The sequence below is a fragment of the Kogia breviceps genome, chromosome 8 (assembly GCF_026419965.1).
Source record: "Kogia breviceps isolate mKogBre1 chromosome 8, mKogBre1 haplotype 1, whole genome shotgun sequence".
Taxonomy (NCBI): domain Eukaryota; kingdom Metazoa; phylum Chordata; class Mammalia; order Artiodactyla; family Physeteridae; genus Kogia; species Kogia breviceps.
The window spans coordinates 112975793-112999771 of record NC_081317.1 but is presented as its reverse complement, the minus strand read 5'-3'; the positions used below and the strand labels follow the sequence as shown (position 1 = coordinate 112999771).

General features: G+C 41.9%; 1 protein-coding gene and 1 non-coding gene across 12 annotated transcripts in view; one reads left to right on the top strand and one right to left on the bottom strand.

The window, feature by feature from the left end:
• The window catches only part of SCRG1 (stimulator of chondrogenesis 1), a 28790-nt gene extending 17521 nt beyond the window's left edge, over window positions 1-11269 (bottom strand). Inside the window, exon 1 of one of the 2 annotated variants that reach the window (XM_059071061.2) lies at window positions 11161-11269. In XM_059071061.2, coding sequence (XP_058927044.1) covers window positions 11161-11269 — 109 coding nt within the window. Of the gene's footprint in view, window positions 1-3718; window positions 3975-11160 lie in introns of those variants that run through there. The other variant, XM_067040054.1, reaches the window with a different exon arrangement.
• The window catches only part of LOC131760922 (uncharacterized), a 96205-nt gene that overhangs the window by 18222 nt on the left and 54004 nt on the right, over window positions 1-23979 (top strand). For 7 of the 10 annotated variants that reach the window (XR_010841683.1, XR_010841685.1, XR_010841680.1 and 4 more), the window contains exons 3-8: window positions 7652-7755; window positions 8092-8384; window positions 9943-9997; window positions 11796-11943; window positions 13712-14150; window positions 14651-14737. This is a non-coding gene — a transcript (uncharacterized protein). Of the gene's footprint in view, window positions 1-1241; window positions 1271-7651; window positions 7756-8091; window positions 8385-9766; window positions 9799-9942; window positions 9998-11795; window positions 11944-13711; window positions 14151-14650; window positions 14738-23979 lie in introns of those variants that run through there. The other 3 variants (XR_010841686.1, XR_010841681.1, XR_010841689.1) reach the window with 3 other exon arrangements.

Genomic DNA, 23979 nt, shown 5'->3' with positions numbered 1-23979 from the left:
CTATCGGGTAGTTCTAATGAGAGCTGTAATCCTAGTTGGATATTTTTTTTTTTAGAAAAATACCAATAATTTTTCTTAAAAAAGTAATAGTTTAAACATGGAAAATACAGAAAAGCACAGATAGAATAAAATTCAACTGGAGTGTCAACATGGAGAGGGCTGTTGTTAACATTTTATGTGCTTCTTTTTGATGTGCATTGGCGAGGGTGTTAAGAAGGAGAAATTGAGATGGCCAGGGACAGTGGGAAACTCTAACATTTATGTTTGGGGCCGCTGGCAGGGGAGAGGTACGTCGGAGAAAGAAGTTGAAGTTGACTGAAGATTGAGGAGAGGGAAAGAATCCAGGATGACTCTTAGGTTTCTGACCTGAATGGTACTGACATTTACTGACATGAGCTGAGGATGAGTTGCAAGGAGTCCATCTAGCTGGGGGGGATCTAAGGGTAAACTTTTGGGCAAGTTAATTTTTTTTACCTTTCAGTTTTATTGAGATATAATTGACAAATAGCACGGTATAAGTTTAAGGTATATAGCATAATGATTTGATTTACATACATCATGAAGTTATTGTCACAATAAGTTTAGTGTACATATATCATCTCATACAAGTATAAAATAAAATAAATATATATATCACTACGTATATATTTTACTTTTTTCCTTTTGGCCTTAACATTCTTGGCTGATGTGTGTTGATAATATGTATAAATCAGATAACTAATGAGAACCTACTGTATAGCACAGGGAACTCTACTCAGTGCTCTGTGGTGACCTAAATGGGAAGGAAATCCAAAAAAGAGTGGACGTATGTATATGTATAGCTGATTCACTTTGCTGTACAGTAGAAACTAACACAACATTGTAAAGCAACTATACTCCAATAAAAATTTAAACAAACAAGAAGGAATTTGGACAAGTTAATCTGAGATGCCTATCAGACATGAAATGAAGATTCTGAGTAGGCAGTTGAATGTGAGTCTGGAAATCAGGGCCAGAAGTACGAATTTGAGAGTCATCAGGATATTTATCAATATTATTTATAGCTGTGGGACTGCAGGGTAGTGAGTGCAGAGTGGGAAGAGAAGAGGGGAGGGATGGAGACCAGGGCCAGCCCATGTACGGGGACTAGAGGAAGATGCCAGCACTGAGAAGGCAAGCAGGTTACCTTCCTCTCCTCCTGCATCTCTCAGGGGCCTGTTTCCAGGCTGGGCCCACAGGAAGCATTCAGAAAACATTTGCTGAAGGAAGGAACAAGTAAATTGCTGGAGAAGTAACTGGGTATGTTGCCACACCATGCGCCTTTCCTGGTTGTGTCCAGGCCAGAGCACAGAATGATGTCTCTTGTCCACCTTAGTCACGTACTGGGATGGAAAGTTCCACACCTGGCAAGCACTCCCTAGTAGTTATTATTATTATTTTTTTAATACTTTATAAATTACATGTTTGAACTGAACTGAAGTCTTCTCTTCTTCCTTTACTTCAGTGCAGATAAATAGCTTTAACTATTATTTGGCAAGTGGGGAAATGCCTGAACCAGTATGTTACCATGATACATTGGTTTGTTTTTTCATTAAAAGACACCGACCTTCATCCTTGGCAATCCATCAAGACCATATATTTTTCAAGCGCCAACAAGAGTGAAATGACTTTGACCAATTCGAAGCAAATTGCTCTATTTTTTTCCCCTCTTTCTGTTGAAGTACATGCATTTAAAATTCCTCCTGAGGTACATCCAAATTACAACAGAAAACAAGGCTAAAAACTGAATATCTGAAGGAATAACTAGAGATCTTTAGATAGTTTCCAATTGGTTTTTTTGGATTCAATTTTATATAATTAATATTGTAAGATACCATTCATATCCCAATAGTGGCATTAGTTTTAAAAGATCACTGTAGAGGATACAGAACTATGAACAAGATGTTTCCAATTAAGCAACAAATCATTGTCACCATCATATGGGTAGGGCATTGCAAATTTTGGTTGTGTGAGGGTATTTGGCACCAGCAGGCTTTTGAATGGTTGGAGCTAAGTGAAGACTTAAAAAGAAAAAGTATCTCATTTAATGGCCAAAACAGAGCTATGTCGTGAAAGCGTTGAGGCTTTTATGCAGCAATGCTCATGCCGACAGCTGATGCCAGTTCTGGAAACTGGTGTTAAGAGCAGTGGGATGAAACAGAGTTGATGAGTTAGAAAGGGCAGCCCATTTTCAGACTCCTTTCATAACAGCCAGAAGAAGCAAAGGCTGCACAAACAAATGAAAATTCCAGCTCAGAACTTGACATTTAAAATATCAAAATTATAGTTGGAAGAGATTAAAACTGCCGTCCGGTCGTGGTGTTTTTCCATTCATCTTTCCTGGTGGATGAAAATCACTATTATTTTTAAAATTCCCACTCTCTGTACCAGAAGAGTTTTGTATTAGAATGACTGAGGGCTGGAGTGAAACTTCTCAAAGTGTAGGTTAAGGGCAAAGAAGTGGTAGTAGAAGGTGGATAAGCCTTCCAAACATCTTTAAAATAGACACTATCAGCCCCAGTACCCAAGAGACCTTCATCAGTGGAAAAACAAAGTCCACGTCCTCCCTGAAGGGGGTCTGCCTTCAAGCACCTCAGAGAATGATACGAATATGCAGGCTTGCATCATTTTAACTATTTCCCTGGCCATGAGAAATCATCATCACGATAAAAGGACGAGCGTTTGGGAGAGCTTTACACAGTCTATGTAACTAAGTCAAGGAGTTTTAAAGAGGAATTTTTATAAGCCCCAAAGGGAAAAAGAGTTCCCTGTATCGCAGCAGTACAGACACTGTGTTGTGGTCCACAGTGGGGACACCAAGGATGAATTCCGTGAATTCCCTCTTTGTCTCACACATTTATACCAGTTTCTTTTTAGGAATCAGGATTTAAAAAAAATTTTATTGGAGTATAGTTGCTTTACAATCTTGTATTAGCTTCTACTACACAGCAAAATGAATCAGCCATACACATACATATATCCCCTCCCTTTTGGGTTTCCCTCCTATCTAGGACATTACAGTGCATTAAGTAGAGTTCCCTGTGCTATGCGGTATATTCTTATCAGTTGTCTATTTTATACATAGTATCAATAGTTGTATATGTGTCACTCCCAATCTCCCAACGCCTCCCACCCCACCCCTTTCCCCCTTGGTATCCATATCTTTGTCCTCTACATCTGTGTCTATTTCTTCCTGGCAGTTAAGGTCATCAATACCATTTTTCTAGAAGGAATCAGGATTTTTAAAAGCAGAAAACATTCACTTTCTTAGACATTGCCATTAAACTTTACGTAAAGTAGGAATACAGAGATAACAGCTACTGCATTGAAAAGGAACTTGTATACTTCATCACCCTCGCGTAGCCCTGAGAGGTGGAATGGTGGAGCCAGATTCAGCGCAGACGGGGGCTTTAACAAGGAGCAGCAGTGAAGGAGCTGCTTCCTTTTAAGTCCCCAATTAAATGCCTTTCCCGTTAAGGAATGTACATTTTCTATTCTCTTTTAATCTGATTCTTTTCCTCTAACCTGGGAAAGCATCATCTTTCTCAAAGTGCGCACATCACCTCCTCAGAGACTCTCTCTGCCTCTCTGTCCTTCTCTTCTGACTCAAGACACAAATACACTTCTGCTCTAATCTATAGCAGTAGTTTGCAGTAAACTCAATGACATAAAATGATTCTTAAGGAAAAAAAGTCCATACCCTTTTTCTTCTCCTTTCCTTTGGGCTTCTTGACAGAGGAATCTTCTGCAATGCTCCAACTCACTGGGTGAGTTTGGGCAAAAGGAGAAGAGGAGGTGCTGGAAGGAGGTTACAAACGGACCTTTGTCTGCCTTGTCACCCGCCCGCCAGGACCGGGGAGGGGGTGGGGGCGGGAGACAGGGCTGCGAGACCTGCCCCCCAGACGCTTCCAAACCAGGAGAGAGTGAACCAACAGCTTCTCTACCGAAGGAAATAGCTGGTCTGGACAGGAACCTCAGGGAGGCGGACTGTTAGAGCAATAAAATGTAGGACCTGAGGGATTTAAAGAGAACACAGAGCTCTTCTTCCCATAAGAGAGAGAGAGAGAGAGAGAGAGAGAGAGAGAGTGTTTGTGTGTGTGTGTGAGAGAGAGAGAGACAGAGACAGACAGACAGATAGACAGATTAGGACAAAGAAAGCAGAGAGATAAGGACAGAGAAAGCAGAGGAGAGGGAGGGAGGGGGAGGAGGAGCAGGAAGAACGGCTACTGTGATTCAGGAAAGCAGCTGGCTTTGCACCTCTGAAGCCCTTTCACAGTTTCTTTGTGAGTTTTCACCAAGTTTTCCTCACCATCTAGATCTCTTATTTTGACATTTTGGTAGAAGGTCTATCCCATCTCACCAGCTCCTCACGCAAAGAGTCATTATCTGTCACTGGAAAGCAAAAAATAAAACGACTAAGAAAGAAATCTATTCCATGCCTCAGAAATAGAGGCACAAAAGGAATTTCACTCTGTTTTGAGCAAACTGAACTGGAGTTGTAGCATCTGTTAACTATCCTTTAGTTGTTGTTTTAATTCCATCTGGAGCAGAGTCCCAGGAGTTAGAAAGATTATAACAGTGCAAGATTATCTAGATGGAGAACAGGGGGTAATCCTGGTTGTATTAACAAGGGCGCGGCGGTGAAGGAGAGGTGATAACTTTGGGGATTACAGTGGTTTCCTGCGGCTGGAACTGGGGGTGGGAGGAGATAAAACAGAGGAAGAGAAAGAGGCAAGTTGATGAAGTACCTCACATGCTGTGCTAAAAACTGTGGATTTATCCTAAAGGTCAGCAGAAAGATGACGAAAACCATTAGAAAGGATGAACCCGCTGACTGCAGTGTCGAAGGAGGACGGTGTGGGAGAGAAGAGTCTAGAGGCAGGAAGGAGGGCAACCCAGAAGAGAAGATGTGGTCCGGAAGCAAAACTGAGAAGATGTGGTGACCAGTTGGATTTTCTTTTCTTTTCTTTTCTTTTTTTTTTTTTTGTGTGTGCCACACAGCATGTGGGATCTTTGTTCCCCGACCAGGGATTAAACCTGTGCCCCCTGTATTGGAAGCACAGAGTCTTAACCACTGGACCACCAGGGAAGTCTCCGCCGTTGGATTTTTATGTTTAGGGTACAGGTAGTTGAGAAAAGGGGAGATTCTATTAACTTTTGAAGGTTTGGACCTTTGGATGGATGATGCCATTACTCATCTCGGAAAAATAATAAAAAAGAGCAGTTTGGGGTGGAGCAGGAGTGGGGAGAGGAGAATGGTTAGTCTGTAAATGTGGAATTAATTGAAGGAGTCCTGGGTGTAACTGGGGATGTTTAGTAGGCGGTTGGCTAAATGGACTTGGAGCTCAGAAAAGAAATATGAGCTAGAAAATCAGAGTTTATCCGCTAGTCAACTAACCGTCAACTAAGTAAGTGATCGAGTTATTCAACTAAATGATAGTTGAAGCCATGGCTGTCCCAGTTCAAGAAGCTGAGCCTGTACTCTGGGTGCCAGACAATTCACACGTCTGAACTCATTCGCTCTTCCTTATGACCCCATGAAGTCGGTCCACGTATTGGCCCCACTTTATAGGAGAAGACATGTCAGAGATGTCAGGGAACCTGCCCAGCATCACACACACGCAGCCTGCAGGTTCTGGGTCTAGTGCCCATGCGCTTCCCCACGTGCCGGGAATGGACTCCGCGAGAGAAGAGAACTGGGCTGAGGTCAGAATCACAGGGGCCGCTGGTGTTAAGGGATGAGCAGAGAATGGGAGTGGTGGAAGAATTCGGAGGATTGGCGTGGAAGTCAAAGGAAGGTGTTTCCAGAAGGGAGGTGAGTGGAAGGACCTGCTGACAGCTGTTCTAGGGAAGCCATGTGTACACACCCCGGGATGGAGGAACACACAGCCAAGTGAAGACCTGCAAAACCAGACACGGTCAGCAGCCTGAGAGAGCTTGAATCTCCAAGCTCCACTTCACTGAGGCTGGGGCAAGTGGCATGGGATCCAAGAAACATGCGAGACGTGTGTGCAGTTGACTGCACATTCCCTTGGCATATTTATAAATACATCCCCTGTGATGCTTACTACAGAAAGCTTATGCCACAGAGATGGTTAATTTATTTGTACGACTTAAATGTGTAGAAATAAGTATGAGGAAGAAAGTGGAAACTGTTCAGGCCTCAGTCCATCTGAAGAGCTGTCCATCTCGATTACCCAGTGCTGACCTAGCCCAGAAGTGCAGTGCCAACACATACTGACTTTCCTCTTCCTCTTATTTCCCTGTTCATCTAACGCTTCTTTATTTCCCTGGTTACATTGCTCATTTTGTTTCCTTGTATTTAATCCATAGTTGTTCAAAATAGTTGGTTCCCTTTTATAGTCAGCAATATCCAAATCCATACAGTAGGCCTGGCTTTGTGTTTCTTGCAGGCCTGCTTCAGGGTGTAACTGTCCATTGCCTCCGGATCATGTTCCTAGTCACTCAGGAAAGATTTCCCCTCAAAAGCACATTTGCATCTGGGCTTTCTAGTCCTTTGTTATGTTTCAAACATTTACTTATCACTGGCTGGACTCCCATCATTTCTAGGGAGAATTATTGAACGCTGTTAAACTAGAAACGTCTGTAACTATTCAACCTGATGTCCATGGCACAGAGTTGCCCATTTGGGAAGCAGTTGAGTTGCAAACCAAGGCCTGCAATTAGAGAGGTTGCCCGTGAGACTTTTTTTTCCTAATATTGCAATATTTATTTATTTGACTGCACTGGGTCTTAGTTGCCGCGTGCGGGATCTTTGTTGCGGCATGTAGGATCTTTCATTTGCGGCATGTGGGATCTTTTAGTTGCAGCATGTGGGATCTTTAGTTGGGGCATGCGTGGAACTGGTTCCCTGACCAGGGATCGAGCCCAGGCCCCCTGCGTTGGGAACGCAGAGTCTTAACCACTGGACCACCAGGGAAGTCCCACCCTTGAGACTTTTAATTTGGGGCTCAAATTTTTAAAAATCAAAAACCAGTATTTGTTTCCTTGTATATGGAAACTTAAGGCATTTTGTTTATTTTGTTTTTTCCTGATGGCCTGTTACTGAGACCTCTTGTTGAGCCCTGCTTTATGTTGCTCTGGAGACCATCTGTCTCTTTGAGACAAGCTCTGGAGCTTTCCCAAAGTAAACTTCTCATGTGAGGTGGGTAAGGCTGGTCAAATATACTGTCCAGATTTCCAGGAAATACTTCCTGCTGTGTTTTTATATGATACTTACTATATATGTGTGTGTCTTATTTATATAGGTATATGTTATCACCCTTACGTCCAGTCATGTTTGTTACAAATATAACGACAGAGCCAATTCATGATATAGAACTTAAGCAACTATGTTAAAAGTATGGGCATTAAATTTGAAAAGCAAGCTGATTAGTATTTCCCAAAAAACAAGCAAACAAATGATAACAACAAAATCCTTCCAATCAGAAGTCTCAGGAGATGTCTTAGGTATAAATAATTGTACACATTGGACATCTTAAACTTGTGAAAAAAATGAGAACACACATAAACTCTTCCCCCGATTTCCACCTGAGAGCTCATGCATGTGCCCTGATTTAGAATTTGCTGCTTCTCTGTTCCCTAACTGACCCCTTTCTCCTGTTTCTTTCAGGCTTAAATCCTTCTGGAGTTGCTGAGGGTAGGGTGTGGAGAGAAGCAGCAGCCAGTTTCAACCTTTGCAGGCTCCTCCTAGGAGAGAAGGAGGACCTGTTTTATGTGAGTATTCTTAACAAAAAGAGTTTCAAAATAATGATGCTAATGGAAAACTAATTCACAGTATGTTTGTTGCAATAATAATGAGCTACAGACAAAATTGCCTTTTAGAATGTCTTTAAAATCTTCCATCCGTTAAAAAGAAACAGTTAACCTGTTTTATTAACTTAATTATTTTTGAACTCAGTACAAGGATATTCTTTTTGATTAAAACTATTTAAAGTTTCCCTTAAGACTTCCTCTGAACCTGGAACATTTGTGCTGAGAATGGTTTTTGCAACTGGGCTGAAGAAAGTAACCTCTATTACCCCAAACTTAGTTAGCTTTCTGCCATTGCAGTGACACTTAGGAAAACTTACTCCACCAAGGAGCCTCCAGTGAAGCCCTTGAGGAGACAGCATTATTAATCACCAAGGGGCTGTCACCTACGATGTCAAGCTGATGCTGCTGCAGCTGTAGGAAGGGACCTGCTTTCCAGAGGCTCTCGTACTGGAATTAGGATGCACTTGGGAACTGGCAGGATGCCAGAGAGGCAGCTGTGGCTGTAACGGGGCTCATGGCGAGGATCTTGTTGCTTAGAAACTTTTCATCAGAAGAGCAAACACATGACCTCCTTTACCTGGGCACGGACAGTAAGTCACACTGGGGGCCTGGGACTTGTTCACAGCATTGGCATGTAGAGGTCGTGAGCACCCTGACGAGCCTGATCTTTTTTGTTTTGTTTTTTGTTTTTTGTTTTGAACATACTAACTTTTTATTCAATTTGTTTCACAATAATGATAGTAATCTAACAGTGAAATAGTTTGATACAATAGCAATCAACATTTAAAGTATTTTATGTTTTAAAGTATGGCTCAAGGAACACCCATTGCTTAAATGCACTTAGACATGACAAGACAGTATTTTTCTGTTGGCATCATTGACACCTATGAACAAAAGTCTAATAGATAGATAAAGGTTTAACCTTCCTTTTCTTTGGTGGCTGTTGAGAGACTTTAAAAGAACAGATAACTCATTTCAACAGGAATCTGCTACTGATATTAACCTCTACATAATCCCTAGCTAAGACATGGAATGCCAGAAACAAACTTTTGTTAGCTTGACCTCCTCCACCCCCTAACAATAAAAGTTATCCCCAAACCTATGTTTTTATTTTAGATGTATTGATCTTCTAGTATAAGGCTTGGCCTTTTATTATTTTTATTTTTAAAAATATTTATTTATTAATTGTCTATGTCGGGTCTTAGCTGTGGCACGTGGGATCTTTTGTTGTGGCACACGGCTCCAGAGCACGTGGACTCTGTAGTTGTGGCACTTGGGTTCCCTAGTTGTGGTGCACGGGCTCAGTAGTTGCAGCACACGGGCTTAGTTGCCCCCGGGCATGTGGGATCTTAGTTCCCCGACCAGGGATCAAACCTGCGTCCTCTGCATTGGAAAGTGGATTCTTAACCACTGGACCACCAGGAAGTCCCAAGACTTGGCATTTTAAATACCAAATGCAGTCAGTGCCCAACAACCTGACTCCTCCTGGAGAGTGAGAAGAAAGCAGAACGGAGAAATTTCTTTGAATTGTTTGGTGACTTTTAGCAAATTTAAAGAGGTCAGTAAATCCTGAGGCTTGGAGCTAAACCTACTGGTAAATAGTTAATTACATTTCTAGACACTACAATCTTTATCTTGTGATGAACCTCATCTTTAAATATCATAAAGTCAGAAAAAATGGACCTCCAGAGAGAACTGAATCTAGGAGAACTGTCCAGTTTTAGGAGCCCATGGACTATTTAGAATAAATGTTAACATGAAAATAAATTTTGGCAGGAAAAGAGGCCAAGAAGGAAGGGAACTTGAAAATAAGGCCTTTGGTTTCCTGGCAGTCTAAAAGAGGCATTGGAATGACAGTAAATGGAATCATAGCCCAGATCACAACGATAATTTTGTGATTTGTTGGAAACAATCTACTTATCAAACCAAGAAAGGTGGAAAGATTGATTAAATGTGCCAACATGTGTTCTTTGTAGATCCCGAGTGACTGTCGAAGCTTCCCAGGTACAAGCCTCTGCTTGGTTGGTAATGATAACAATAACAATATTGACAGTAGTAATAATAATGTCATTGCCAAGTGTGCCAAACATTTTAGAAATGTGGGCTTATTTGACCTAAGCAACATTGTTTCATGAGGTAATTTTTCAGATGGGGGAACTGAGGCCGCAAAAGATGAGGCAGCTTGGCCAAGATCACCCAGCTGGTAAGTAGTGGAGCTGAAACTGGAAAGAAGACAACACTAGGCTGTTAGCCCGTTGCCTCAGTGAGTAGTAGGAGTGGAATGGGAGATGGGAGAGTCTAGAGTAACAGTAGTACTCAGAAAGGCTGCGGCCCACTACCTGAGCATAAACGAACCGCTGGAACTCACAGAGTTCCCCTCTGGAACTCACAGCCTTCCTTCTTGTACCCCCTCAGCCTATGTTCTCTTGACCTGGCTTGAGACCATCCTTCCTTGGACGCTTATAAACTTGAATCAGCTAAACAGTTTCCTACAAAGTCAGGTATGGAAAATTGCCAAAATGTCCATCCTTTGGATAGAGTTTCTAAGTGGTTATAATTCTTGGAGTAAAATGATAGTGCCAGACACTCAGTAAATATTTGTTGAATGAATGAATGAGTTAGTGAATGAGTGAGAGGATAAGGTACTTGGGTAGACGGTAGGTTGTTGGGAGTTATTCAGCATTCAGTAATAATTTATTGAGTGTCTACTGTGTACTGTGATTGATGATTAGTGTCAGTGAGGACCAGCTCAGCAGCAAGCCACCACTGTTTTCTCAGAGTGCAGGCTGCAAAACCGTACTATAAATCCTCAGTTTCCTCCCTTGTAAAATAAAAGGTTTAACTGATGGTGTTTATGGTACCTTCCATTTCCCACTTTCTGTGAGCATATGATTCTCAATATATTTTTAAAAATAAACTTTAAAATTTCAGAATACTTTTAGATTTATAGTTGCTAACAATACAGAAACTTTGATATACCTATATCTCTATTATTTAACATCTTACATTCATGTGATATATTTGTTACAATTAATGAATTGATATTGATAAATTGTTATTAACTAAAACCCATACTTTATTCATTTTTTCTTGTTTTTTTTTCTAATGTCCTTGCTCTGGACACCATATTACATTTACTGTCAAGTCTCCATAGGGTCCTCTGGGCTGTGACCATTTCTTAGACTTTCCTTGTTTTAGATGACCTTGACAAGTTTTGAGGAGTACTGGTTAGGTGTTTTGTAGAACGTCCCTCAATTGAGATTTGTCTAGTATTTATCTTGTGATTAGACTTGGGCTGTGTGTTTTGGGGAAGAAGGCCACAGAGGTGAAGTTGCATCTTCATCACATTATATCACGGGCATTTACTGGGAACAGACTCATCACAGTGGATGTTGACCTTGATCCTGGCTGTGGCAGTGTGTGTCAGGTTTCTCCACTGCAAAGCTGGTTGTCTTCTCCCCACCACATGCCACATCCTTTGCAAGGAAGTCAGTCTGTACAGCCCACACCCAAGGAGTCAGGTTATGTTTCACCTCCTTGAGGGCCGAGTACCTGCATACAGTTTTTAGAATTCTTCTGCACTTGAGATGTGTCTATTCTCCCTCATTTATTCATATCAGTATTAACTCATGGATATTTTATTTTATACTTTGGATTATAATCCAATAGTACCTTCTTTTATTTTTTAAATTTTTTTTTTGGCTGGCTGTTTGGCTTGCAGGATCTTAGTTCCCCGACCAGGGATTGAACCCATGCCCTCGGCAGTGAAAGAGCGGAGTTGTAACCACTGGACTGTCAGGAAATTCCCTCCAATAGTACTTTAAAAATGTTATTTTGTTGCTCAGATTGTTCCAGCCTTGGCCCTTGGGAGTCCTTTTAGTTTTCTCCTGTGTCCTTTTGATATAAACCGTCATCAGGTGTTAAGTTTTTTCCCCCAACATTTTCTTACTTTCTGACACTACAAGAAGCTCCAAGCTCATCTTGTGTATTTCTTGTCCCAGTCCTAGAATCAGCCATGTCCTCAAGGAATGCTGGTTCCTTTTATTGGAGAATGGATTGGAAACACAGACCCAGGCACTAGATGGACTCATTGCCACTGGAGTGTCCTAACTTCTGGGCCCTCTCTGCTGATGGAGCTGGGAAATATAGGTACATATACTAATCAGTGTGCACACATCTGTAGGTATTTCTCTATGTAACCATTGTATTTATATCAAGCTACACATGAGTTTATGCTGACGTCTCTAACTCTAATCTGTTTCTACATGAACTGTTCTGACCTTCTCCCCTTGCTGATGGGTAACCTCCCTGTCCTGTCCCCACCACCTGCCGCTCATTTAGTTGTTCTGTTCCAGCATTTGTGTACAGCAGTGTCAGAATTGTTAACCCGTATCCTGCAATAAATAATTTTATCAACTAGGACACAGTGCTTATGTGCAGTGTCTTTTGCCCTCAGTTTTATAGGCTCCATTTACAAAGTTGCTCAGGTCAGCACCTTTCCCTCTACCCCAGGCTCCAGTGAGGTGGTTTTGTACGTTTGTAATACAGTTAGATTGTTCTATCACATTCTGCATTCCATCCTGCGATACCCCAACCTCTTAAATATACTCTTTTAACATGCATGCATTAAGGATCAGCCTTCGTGCTGTAAAGGTCTATGGGTTTTGACAAATACGTACTGTTAACTATCCACTATTACATTATGATACAGAACAGTCTCACTGCCCTAAAATATCTCCTGGACTTCACCTAATCTGTCCTGGAACTGGCAGTTATTGATCTTTTCACCATTTCTATAGTTTTACCTTTTTCAGACTATAATATAATTGGAAGCATATAGTATGTAGCCTGTATAGACTGGCTTCTTTCACTTAGCAATATGTGTTTGAGTCATTCACGTGTTTTTAGAGTTCAGTAGTTTATTTCTTTTTATCACTGAATAATTTTCCATGATACTGATATACCACAGTTTGTTCATCCTTTCACCTGTTGAAGGACATCTTTGTTACTTACAGTTTTTACAGTTATAAATAAAGGTGCTATAAAGGTTTATGTGCAGGTTTTATGTTGACATACGTTTTCAACTTTTATGATCAAGTCTTTTTAACATTTTTCAGGTTGATTGTAATTGCTGATTTGTAATTATCTAGCTTTTATATGACTTCTCAAATATAGCTATTTTAAAAATAATTTTCACATAATAAGTCTGTTCAGAATCAGGTACCATTTTTTATAAAAGTATAAGCAATGAACCTGTAAGTGTTTTATGGAATAAGAGAACTCTAACTATAGGGCATTTTAGAAGTATTTACATTTAATATTCTTTGAAATATGAGCAGACATGTGGTCTGCCGAGGCCATTTCTTTTACACTGCAGGGAAATTTATAGGTGTTAAATTAGCTGCAAAGTTGTTCCTTTATTGCTCTGTCACTAATAAAACATGTTAAAAATTGCATATTTGGAAATCCAAATAGAAGCATTTGCAAGTTGAAGTAATAAATACAGCACAGTATTAGATAACTAAAACCAGCTCCCTTTGTGTATATACATATCAGATAGGACACAGGAAATGCCAAGAAATAGTAAGCTATGGAAATATTTTCCCTGGATATTTCATCTCTAAATACATGATATGTTTTTACATATATTATAATCCTATTAAAACATCACTTACTGTTTCATAGGATGTGGGCATGCATTAGAGTGGGAGGCAAATATGTCCACTAAAATTAGCCTAAAATATAATAACAATTCTACCAAAAGAAAGCCTTTCTATAACACTGTCTTCTGTCCTTGGCAAGTTAGTCTTTGCTTTTATCACTGATATTCCAAACAGGGCTCCTTTGAGGATGAAGTAGCAAAAATTGTCCCCACATTGTTACCACCTTACAGAACTTTCACTGCGTTTTCCCACAGAATCTGAGTGACTTGTGCTGATTGGACCAGCAAGGCTGAAGTGTAAAATATCCTGCATCAGGAAAGCTTCAGCAGTGTATGCTGGGCTTCCCTGGTGGCTCAGTGGTTAAGAACCCGCCTGCCAATGCAGGGGACACAGGTTCAAGCTCTGGTCCAGGAAGATCCCACATGCCGCGGAGCATCTAAGGCCGTGCGCCACAACTACTGAGCCTGCACTCTCGAGCCCGTGAGCCACAACTACTGAGCCCACGTGCCACAGCTACTGAAGCCTGTGTGCCTAGAGCCCGTGCTCCACAACAAGAGGAGCCACCGCAATGAGAAGCCCGTGCACCGCAATGAAGAGTAACCCCCACTCGCCGCAACTAGAGAAAAGCCCACATGCAGCAACAAAGACCCAACATGGCCAAAAATAGATTAATTAATTTTAAAAAGAAACAGTGTATGTGCTATGTTTTATTTTGTGTCTTAAGTTACTCGATGTAAAATATTTCAGAAAATGGGGAAGGCCGAGTATCAGAATGAGGGGCTTAAGACTATCACACTTGTTCAGTGTGTTTCTCTTCTCCATAGAAATTAGAGCCTTTTTAGTGTCAGAAAATTAATGAGTCCAAACTATGTTGGCAAATGCTGGGATTTTCTTCCCTGACCTAAAAGTTTCAGAGATTTCTCCACTAGGAGCGTGACTCGCTCAGAGGTGAGGACTGGCTTCCCAGGAAGCTCAGAGGTGTGGTGGTTAGGGCTTTAATTCAGTGGAAGAAATTCACAAGAGGATTCTTGGGAGTTTGATTCTCTCCAAAGCAGAACATACCTTATGATCCATTTGACGGGGGCTTTTACAGACTATGCCCCTTTAATATACAAAATTGTAACAGGGAAAAGTCTTCTTCTACCTCTCTTTCACAAAAAAAATATATTTGTTTCTTTTATTTTGTTTTTTAGCTGGAGAAGCAGCAAGACGGAACAAGACATTGACCCCCTAAATCTTCTTGCCTTGTTCCCCGAATACTCTCAATTATGCCAGTACAGGTGAGTTGATATACAGGTCTCTGGAGAAAGGACATTTACAGAGATTGTTCTTCCCCATATCCCCCTAATGTGCCAAACTAAACTTATCAAGGATCCTTCAGGAGGAGAGGGATCGACAGACACCCTGTCCCCTTCCCTTCTGAGATTCAGCTTTCTAAGGGCTGAGATACCCCTGATGGAGGGTACCTGGTAGCGAAGAAACATTAAACTTCCCCCAGGAAAAGAGGGAGTCTGAGTCAGGAGCTTAGGCTCAACACCAGAGCCTAGAGGTTTGTAGGGGAACAGCGTGTTCTAGATACAGTGTGCAGCTGTGTTTAGAAACCCAATTATACCCGGGCACCTTGGCAAAGTGGTCGTGTTTGTGGAACAGTGGCTGACTGTGTGAGTATAAATCCAATAAGCCTTAGGAGTCTGTGTCCTCAGGGCCACCCTGCTGCCTGCACAGGGTTCTGAAGCAGAAAGGACATCCTCACGGCAGGACAGGGACTCACTGGAGACTGTCAGAATCAGTTTTCAACAGGGACACTTTGTAGAAGTGATTAAAATCAGAACTTTTTTAAAAATTGAAGTACAGTTGATTTACAATGCTGTGTTAGTTTCTGGTGTATAGCAAAGTGATTCAGATACATATATATATATATATATATATATATATATATATATACACATATATATATTCTTTTTCGTATCCTTTTCCATTATGGTTTATTACAAGATACTGAATATAGTTCCCTGTGCTATACAGTAGGACCTTGTTGTTTATTTTATATAGAGTAGTTTGTATATGCTAGTCCCAAACCCCTAATTTATACCCCACCTTGGTAACCATAAGTTTGTTTTCTTTTTTTTTAATCTATTTTATTGAAGTATGGTTGATTTACAATGTTGTGTTCATTTCTGCTGTGCAGCAAAGTGATTCAGTTATACATATTTATGCATTCTTTTTCATATTCTTTTCCATTATGGTTTATCACAGGATATTGAATAGAGTTCCCTGTGCTGTACAGTAGGACCTTGTTGTTTATCCATCCTATATGTACCAGTTTGCATCTGCTAATCCCAAAGTCCTAATTGATCCCTCCCCACACTTTGGTAACCATAAGTTTCTTTTCTATGTTTGTGAGTCTGTTTCTGTTTCGTAAATAAGTTCACTTGTATCATATTTTAGATTCCACATGTAAGTGATATCATATGATATTTGTTTTCCTCTGTCTGACTTACTTCATTTAGTGTGATAATCTCCAGATCCATCCATGTTGCTACAAATGGCATTATTTCATTCTTTTTTATGGCTGAGTGGTATTCCATTGTACATACACTACATCTTTATCCATTCATCTGTCAATGGACATTTAGGTTGTTTCCATGTCTTGGCTATTGTAAATAGTGCTGCAGTGAACATTGGGATGCATATATCTTTTTGAATTATAGTTTTGTTTGGATATATGCCCAGGAGTGGGATTGCTGGAACATATGGTAACTCTATTTTTAGTATTTTGAGGAACCTCCCTACTGTTCTCCATAGTGGCTGCACCAATTTACATTCCCACCAACAGTGTGGGAGCGTTCCCTTTTCACTACACCCTCTCCAGCATTTATTATTTGTAGACTTTTTATGATAGCCATTCTGATTGGTGTGAGATGATACCTCATTGTAGTTTTGATTTGCGAGATATTGAGCATCTTTTCATTTGCCTGTTGGCCATCTGTATGTCTTCTTTGGAGAAACATCTGTTTAGGTCTTCTGCCCATTTTTTGATTGGGCTGTTTGTTTTTTTATTAAGTTATTTGAGCTCTTCGTATATTTTGGAAATTAATCCTTTGTCGGTTGCACTGTTTGCAAATATTTTCTCCCAGTCCGTAGGTTGTCTTTTCATTTTGTTTATGGTTTTCTTTACTGTGAAAAAGCTTATAAGCTTCATTAGGTCCCATTTGTTTTTTTTGCTTATTTCTATTGCCTTAGGAGATTGAGCTTAGAAAACATTGGTATGATTTATGTCAGAGAATATTTTGCCTATGTTCTTTTCTAGGAGTTTTATGGTATCCTGTCTTATATTTAAGTCTTTAAGCCATTGTCAGTTTATTTTTATGCCTGGTTTGGGGGGGTAACTTCATTGATTTACATGAGGCTGTCCAGCTTTCCCAATGGCACTTGCTGAAGAGACTGTCTTTTCTCCAGTGTATATTCTTGCCTCCTTTGTTAAGATTAACTGACCATAGGTGTGTGGGTTTAATTCTGGGCTCTCTACTCTGTTCCATTGATCCATATGTATGTTTTTGTGCCAATACCATGGTGTTTTGTAAAATCAGGACTTTTAATAGACTGATCAGTTCCTTCCCCCTGCAACTTTGAAACAAGACTACTCTCTTTAGACTAAGTTCCCAGGTTCCTGGACAATTTGGGGAATGAAGAGTCCTTAAGAGAGAGATACTGAATTACCTACGATTTAGAGGGATAGAGGCTTAAGCAAATACTTAGAAAAATAAAGAGAGATGCCCAAGTTTTGAATCCAAAACCAATGAAGGTCATACAGATTAATACGCCATTCATTGGGACTCACCAAGAGCTCAGGTGTTTGCCAAACTTGTTTAACTACTGAAAAAAATTTCTTTTAAACTAAGAATCCTGAAGGACTAGATTCCAAGGAACACTGGTTGGAAAATGCTTCTCGAATGGCAGAATTTTAGATACTAAATCATGACAAAGGAGCAGTCAATTTGGGGCAGGGGCTCTTTCCTGGTACCTGCCCTTATGATTGCTTGACTGTCTCAGGGTAGACTAGCCCCACAGGTCTGCGGCACTAATCACAATGTTCTAATAAGTCCAACCCAAGGAGGGCAGAGATCACAGCCTTCTGCTTGGCTCTGTCCATCCATCCTTGGTCTTTGAATAATAACCCCCTGCAATCACTCGTTGGCACCGGGTGTAGGGATTTTCATCCATTTTACTGTGTATCCTCAGTGCCTACCTAGACTCTGCCTGGCCCAGTTGAAATGTTCAATAACTGTGTGTTAAACATTGAACTTCTGGCCTTCTCTGTCCTGGCAAAGTTACTAGAAACCTAACACATTGTTTCCTTTGCATAGTTTGTGCCTTGCACTGCAGGTCAGATCCTTGTGAGGGTTCAGGAAGTGTGAGAGCAGCAGTGACTGGGAAATCCTGACTGGGTTTGGTGGGCCCAGTCCTCAGCAACACATGGAAAATAACGTTTGATTTGTCAGTCAGATGAAACCCATATCTGCCCAAGTCAGACCAACTTGGCGTGGCGGGGGCAGGGGTGCAGTGAAGCCATTTCAGTTTCCACCAGCTGAATCACTATCCCCCCAACCCTGCGCTGCCCCGTCTAAGGATGACGGGCAGTGTGTTTAACAAGCTGTATGGCAATGTAAGTTTTATAAACGAATGTATATAAATAAATTATTCTGTAAGTAAAAACCTAGAATATTCCCTTTTTGGGACTTTCCTGGCGGTCCAGTGGTTAAGACTTCACCTTTCAATGCAGGGGGGTGCGGTTCGATCCTTGGTTGGGGAGCTAAGATCCCACATGCCTCGGGGCCCGAAAACCAAAACCTAAAACAAGCAGTATTGTAACAAGTTCAATAAAGATTTTTAAAATGGTCCACATCAAAAATTCTTAAAAAAGGATTCTCTCAACTAAACTAAACTCATCTTGAAGCTACTAACTCTGTGGTATAAATTAAAATGGTCATCCAATCATTCTAATTATTTCTAAATCATTATTGATGTTTAGAAATTACTGGGTGGTCTTATGTTTGATAAGCTTTCATGAAGCTGGACGCTGCCCGTCTCTAAGCTATGATTCTGCAGAGGAAATGGGCTCTTCTGATGCCTTCCCTGTGAACTTAATGGTCATTAGACCTGGGGCCAGGCACGGGCTGCAGTGGGAGAGTGACCAGGCGGGCTGTCCCTCGTGTTCTGGATGCTGGCGCATCTCACGGAGCCCGTACCTGGAGGGCCTTTGCTTCCACCCTCACCTGCAGCACTGCCCCAGCCAGCATATCCCTCCAGTTCTGCCGCCCTGGGCCCCTCCTGAGGGCAGGCAGGGACTGCATCCGCTCGGCTCCCACCTTGGCCTGCTCGGCTCATGCACTAGCGTCCAGGTGCACCCTTCCCGAGTCCCATTGCCACCTGCTCGGTGGCCACTGGATGATGTCATTTGGTGATGCGTGGTCTAACCTCAGCTGTTTACCAGCCTTCAGGACTGTAGTTCTGTGTGATAACCTGCAGGAACACCATGCCAGTGCATGCAGGCGGAATATCAACCCTGGCCCCATCCCTTCTGAGTGGTTCACAGAATCCCGAAGTTTTATGCATGTGTTAGGGCTAGGCCGCGAATCCTCCCCTTCTATCTCATGGTACCTGCCATTTCCTCCTCTGTCTCTCACCTCCGCACAGTGGCTCCCTCGTTGGTGTGTTGGTTCCTGGAACCATCCCTCAGGTAGTGTTGCCCTTCGGATGCTCTGTCTCTGAGCTGAAGCAGGAGAAGGACCCCTCCACTGGCCTGATGGGCCCACAGTCGCCAGGCTAAGCTGCCTTATTCTCTTCGTGACTTGCTCCTCACTACACCCCGAGTCTGTGTAACCATACCAGACAGCAACCCCAGCAACTACCCCCAGCGGCTGACTGTTGCCCACACAGCTCACCATCTTCTGGATTAAGCCTGTACATTTCCCCCCAGTTTTAATGAGAAATAATTGACTTACAGCACTGTATAAAGTTAAGGTGTTCAGCTTAATGGTTTGACATACATATATTGTGAAAAGCTTACCACAATAAGTTTAGTAAACATTGCACCTCATATAGATAAAGAAGAGAAGTTTTTCTTCTTGTGATGAGAACTCTTAGGATCTACCTTCTTAACTTTCAAATACACCACACAGCAGTGTTAATTGTCATCACCCTGATGTACATCACATCCCCAGGGCTTATTTATCTTATAACTGGAAGTTTGCACCTTTGACCAATCTTATTCCACCCCCCGCTCCTGCTGCCTTTGGTACTTTGGTAACCACAAATCTGATCTCTTTTTCTATGCTGTTTTTCTTTTCAAGATTCCACATGTAAGTGAGATTATACAGTACTTGTCCTTCCCTGTCTGACTTATTTCACTTAGCACAATGCCTTCAAGTTCTATCCACATCTTGCAAACAGCAGGATTTTCTTCTTTCTTATGGCTGATTATTCCATTGTACGTACATACCAAAACTTCTTTATTCCGTCATCTTTCAGTGGTCACCTCAGTTGTTTGCACATTTTGGCTGTTGTAAATAATGATGCTGTGAACATAAGGGTACAGATATTTCTTCAACAGTGTTTTCGTTCCGTTCGGATATATACCCAGAAGTGGAATTGCTGGATCGTATGGTAGTTCCATTTTTAAGGCACTATGAGTAGAATTTGCCCATTTTAAAATTGGATTATTTGGGGGTTTTTTGCTATTGAGTTGTATGAGTTCTTTATATATTTTAGATATTAACCCCCTATCAGATACATGACTTGCAAATGTTTTTTCCCATTCTGTGGGTTGTCATTTCATTTTCTTGATTATTAATTTTGCTGTGCAGCCTAAATATTTTGACACTCTTTCTACTCTGGGTTATCTCTTCCCCCAATAGCTTGGTAGCTTAAGAAGACATCCTTAATCCCCAATGGGTTAAGGACATTTTACTCAACACACGTGGGCATCAGAAGCAGCCATTTGAGTGGGACCAAGGCACGAATACTGAAAACTCCATGGGTGACCTGGATGTTCATCCAGGGTGGAGAAGAACCCTTAGCTTAGGGGCCGTCTGTTTGGGTCCAAAGCACATACTCAGTTTTCCCCTCCATTTGTACGCCCAGTGCTGGATGTACCGACATGCCTCAATCGGATTGATGCTTTGGAAATTCGTGGTTGGTTGTTATCTGGGCCTCCTGCCACTCTGCAAACCACCCCTATGGACAGTGATGCACAATTTCCTTTAGGTTAATTCCATAAGTTGCATTTCAAAAAGAAAAATAGACTTGACATCACAAGAAAACCACTTTTAGTTGCTTCATTTTCTGGAGCCTACAGCTTTTTTTTTTTTTTTTTGGTACAGCTGGCAAAACGCCTGGGACTAGATGTATTCACTTCTAGTCAAAGCAGAGCTATGTCCGGAGTAACAGACGGCCCACCTAAGGTGAAAAAAATTACTTTCTTGGCAGGCAAGCCAGGGTGATTTATTCACCTCTTCCTCTAGGAAGGCAGGAATGTGTGCAGGCAAAATAAATACAACATGTTACAAGCACATTCCACAGATGAACAGAATAATTGGTGCTGAACCAGGCAGTGGGAGGTATCCTCCTGCGTCCGGGCAGGCTCAGGGAACTTGTCACACACGCATGAAAGTGCCCCCAGAACTGGAAAATAACTCCATCGGGGAGGTAATAAGAACCAGGACATAAGTGAAGAGACCCATCGTAACCCTCTCTGAGAGCCCATAATGACACACTGAGAAGATCAGGTACAGGTTATAGGCTCAGAAGAATGACTGGCTATACACAAAGCAGTGAGAATTGTATTGTGCTCCATCTGAAGAAACCCTGTCTGGGGTTAATGAGGTAGACAGGTAATCCGCATTTGTTTAGAAAAAGGGCCATACAGCCTCAGAATTTGTTGCTGATTATCTAATACTTTTCCTGGTGGTTACTTGTGTTCAGATCACCTGGAAAGTACATCCCACTCAGAAGGCTTTTCCAATACCTGATGAAACACCCCTTAAGTGTTTCCTCTCTTTTGTTCTGAGTCTGCGTTCAACAAGTAACATTCTGATTATGAATTTGGTCTCCCAGTTACCTTGATAACGGGCGGGATGGAGGAAACAAGTTTGGAGGTCACTGGAAAGGCTTATTATATCCTTGTTACAAATAAGTGAATTTGTGTTTTGTTTGCTATGTCAATCTTTTGAAGGTGTGGTTAGCACAGGTTAGTCCTGCAACCTACATGCCCTCCAGTACAGGCAAAATCCACTCTTTGGACCTGCACAGCTGAGTGTCAGAACCTGGAATCTCTGGCCATTGCTCCATATGCAGTCTTGTGAGGCTCCACCCACACAGCCCAGGGTCTGTGCCTCTCTTTTTTTTTTTTTTTTTTTTTTTTTTGTAGTACGTGGGCCTCTCACTGTTGCAGCCTCTCCTGTTGTGGAGCACAGGCTCCGGACGCGCAGGCTCAGCGGCCATGGCTCATGGGCCCAGCCGCTCCGCGGCACGTGGGATCTTCCCGGACTGGGGCACGAACCCGTGTCCCCTGCATCGGCAGGTGGACTCTCAACCACTGTGCCACCAGGGAAGCCCTGTGCCTCTTTAAATTCAGCATAAACCATCCCCCATAGTCACCTCCCTACCTGCTTCTTTAAAATTAACAGGGTAATTCTTCTCTGCAGTGACTTCTCGTGTCTTGTAGCCTTGAACCTTAGGAAACAAGTTGCATTACCTGTGATCACACTGTGACCATGTAGTTTTACCCAGCTGCAAACTTTCAGCTTCCTGTGGTCCTTCCTGCCCTCTTCACTTGGAGAGCTGGGCCATGGTGAGGCCACATGAAGATGTACTGAGTCTCCCCCTGTACCCCTTGAGCAAGTAACTTGAAAGGAGTGCATGTTCTCATCCACAGGAGCAGAACTAGAATGGCACTTCTGTCTGTCAGCTGTGCCCTCAATAGCTGTGAGTTTGGCCCTTCCCCCATCAGAGAGACGGTCCTTCAGTGACCTGCCCTGGCATCCTCATCCCCAACTCTCACAAAGGCACCATCACTTTAAGCACTTTTGCTGAGTCTTCACCTTCCTACGGAGTAAGTTGGTGGCACCATGCACCCCTTGGTGGACACTCCACACTGGTTGTTTGCTGGAGGCCATTTGTCCACTTTGGTGACCAATAGTTTTTGCTCATTTCCAGAATGAGATGGAAGCAGGAATGACCCAACTCTGGAAATTACCTATTAGCCTTACATCCCAGAAATTGCCCTGTATCCCTTGAAAACAGCAAGCTATCTTCCCTTTAAATGCAAAATAGGAATATCAGTATTGCATATTAATTTCTTCTTCCCCTAATTGGGAGAGTTGGCCAAAGGACTAATAATGATGACTGTTGTAAAAATGTTCTTAAAATAGTCGTTTCAAAGATAAGAGATGCATTTACTGCAACTGAGATTTATGAAGGTTCTGTGAGATGGCAAGATGGGGTTTGCAACGCAGGATGTTTACTGCTTCCAGAGGCTGTGGCTAATCTCTCATGAAGTAAGTTTTCAGTTGGGTAGAGGTTAAGTAAGTAGAACAGAGATGCATTGTGTAACTCCTTCTTCCTCTTTATTTATTGTGAACCAGTGAATACCCTCAGTCTCAAGCTGCAGGCCAGCTTAATAGATTTGATTTTTGAGGGTCTCGCATCATGAGAGCTCAGCAGTTCTTGCAAGAAGTGCCCACAGATAACCAAGGCCTTGTATCTGTCTCTGTGCTGATGTTGAACTTGTCTGACAGATTCACCTAAGGGCATCCTAACAGCCTTTTCTTTAAAGGGAAAGAGAACTGACATTTACCGATTACTTACTCTGTAGGCATACTATCTTTATTTCTCATGGCTAATCTATGAGATTGGTATTATTTTCCCTATGTTATAGGTGGGATTGAGACCAGAGAGATTAAGTAACTTGCTCCAGGTAATAGAAAACCTTCGAAGCTGAAGACAAACACGCTCTCTTCTGCTCAGTTTTATACAGGAGAAGTGAGGTGATAATACAGTCGAGCTGGATTTCTGGATTTAAAACCAGGCCTATCTGACCCCGAAGCCACTGCTCCTTCTGCTGTGCTGTGTTGCCATATTGACATACAAGAGGCTCGATAAATGCCTAAGGGTTTTCTCCTTTTCTTTTAGTTTTGCTACTCTGAATTGTGTTTTTCAATTGTGTGTGTATCTGGCAAAATGCACATAATATATAATTTACCGCCTTACCCATTTTTAAGAGCACAGTTCAGTGGTATAAATACATTCATAATACTGTGCAACCATCACATCTCCGTAACTTTTTTCATAAAACTGAAGCTCTGGGACTTCCCTGGTGGCACAGTGGTTAAGAATCCACCTGCCAATGCAGGGGGCATAGGTTCGATCCCTGGTTTGGGAAGATCCTACATGCCATGGAGCAACTGAGCCCATGCGCCACAACTACTGAGCCTACACTCTAGAGCCCATGCGCCACAACTAC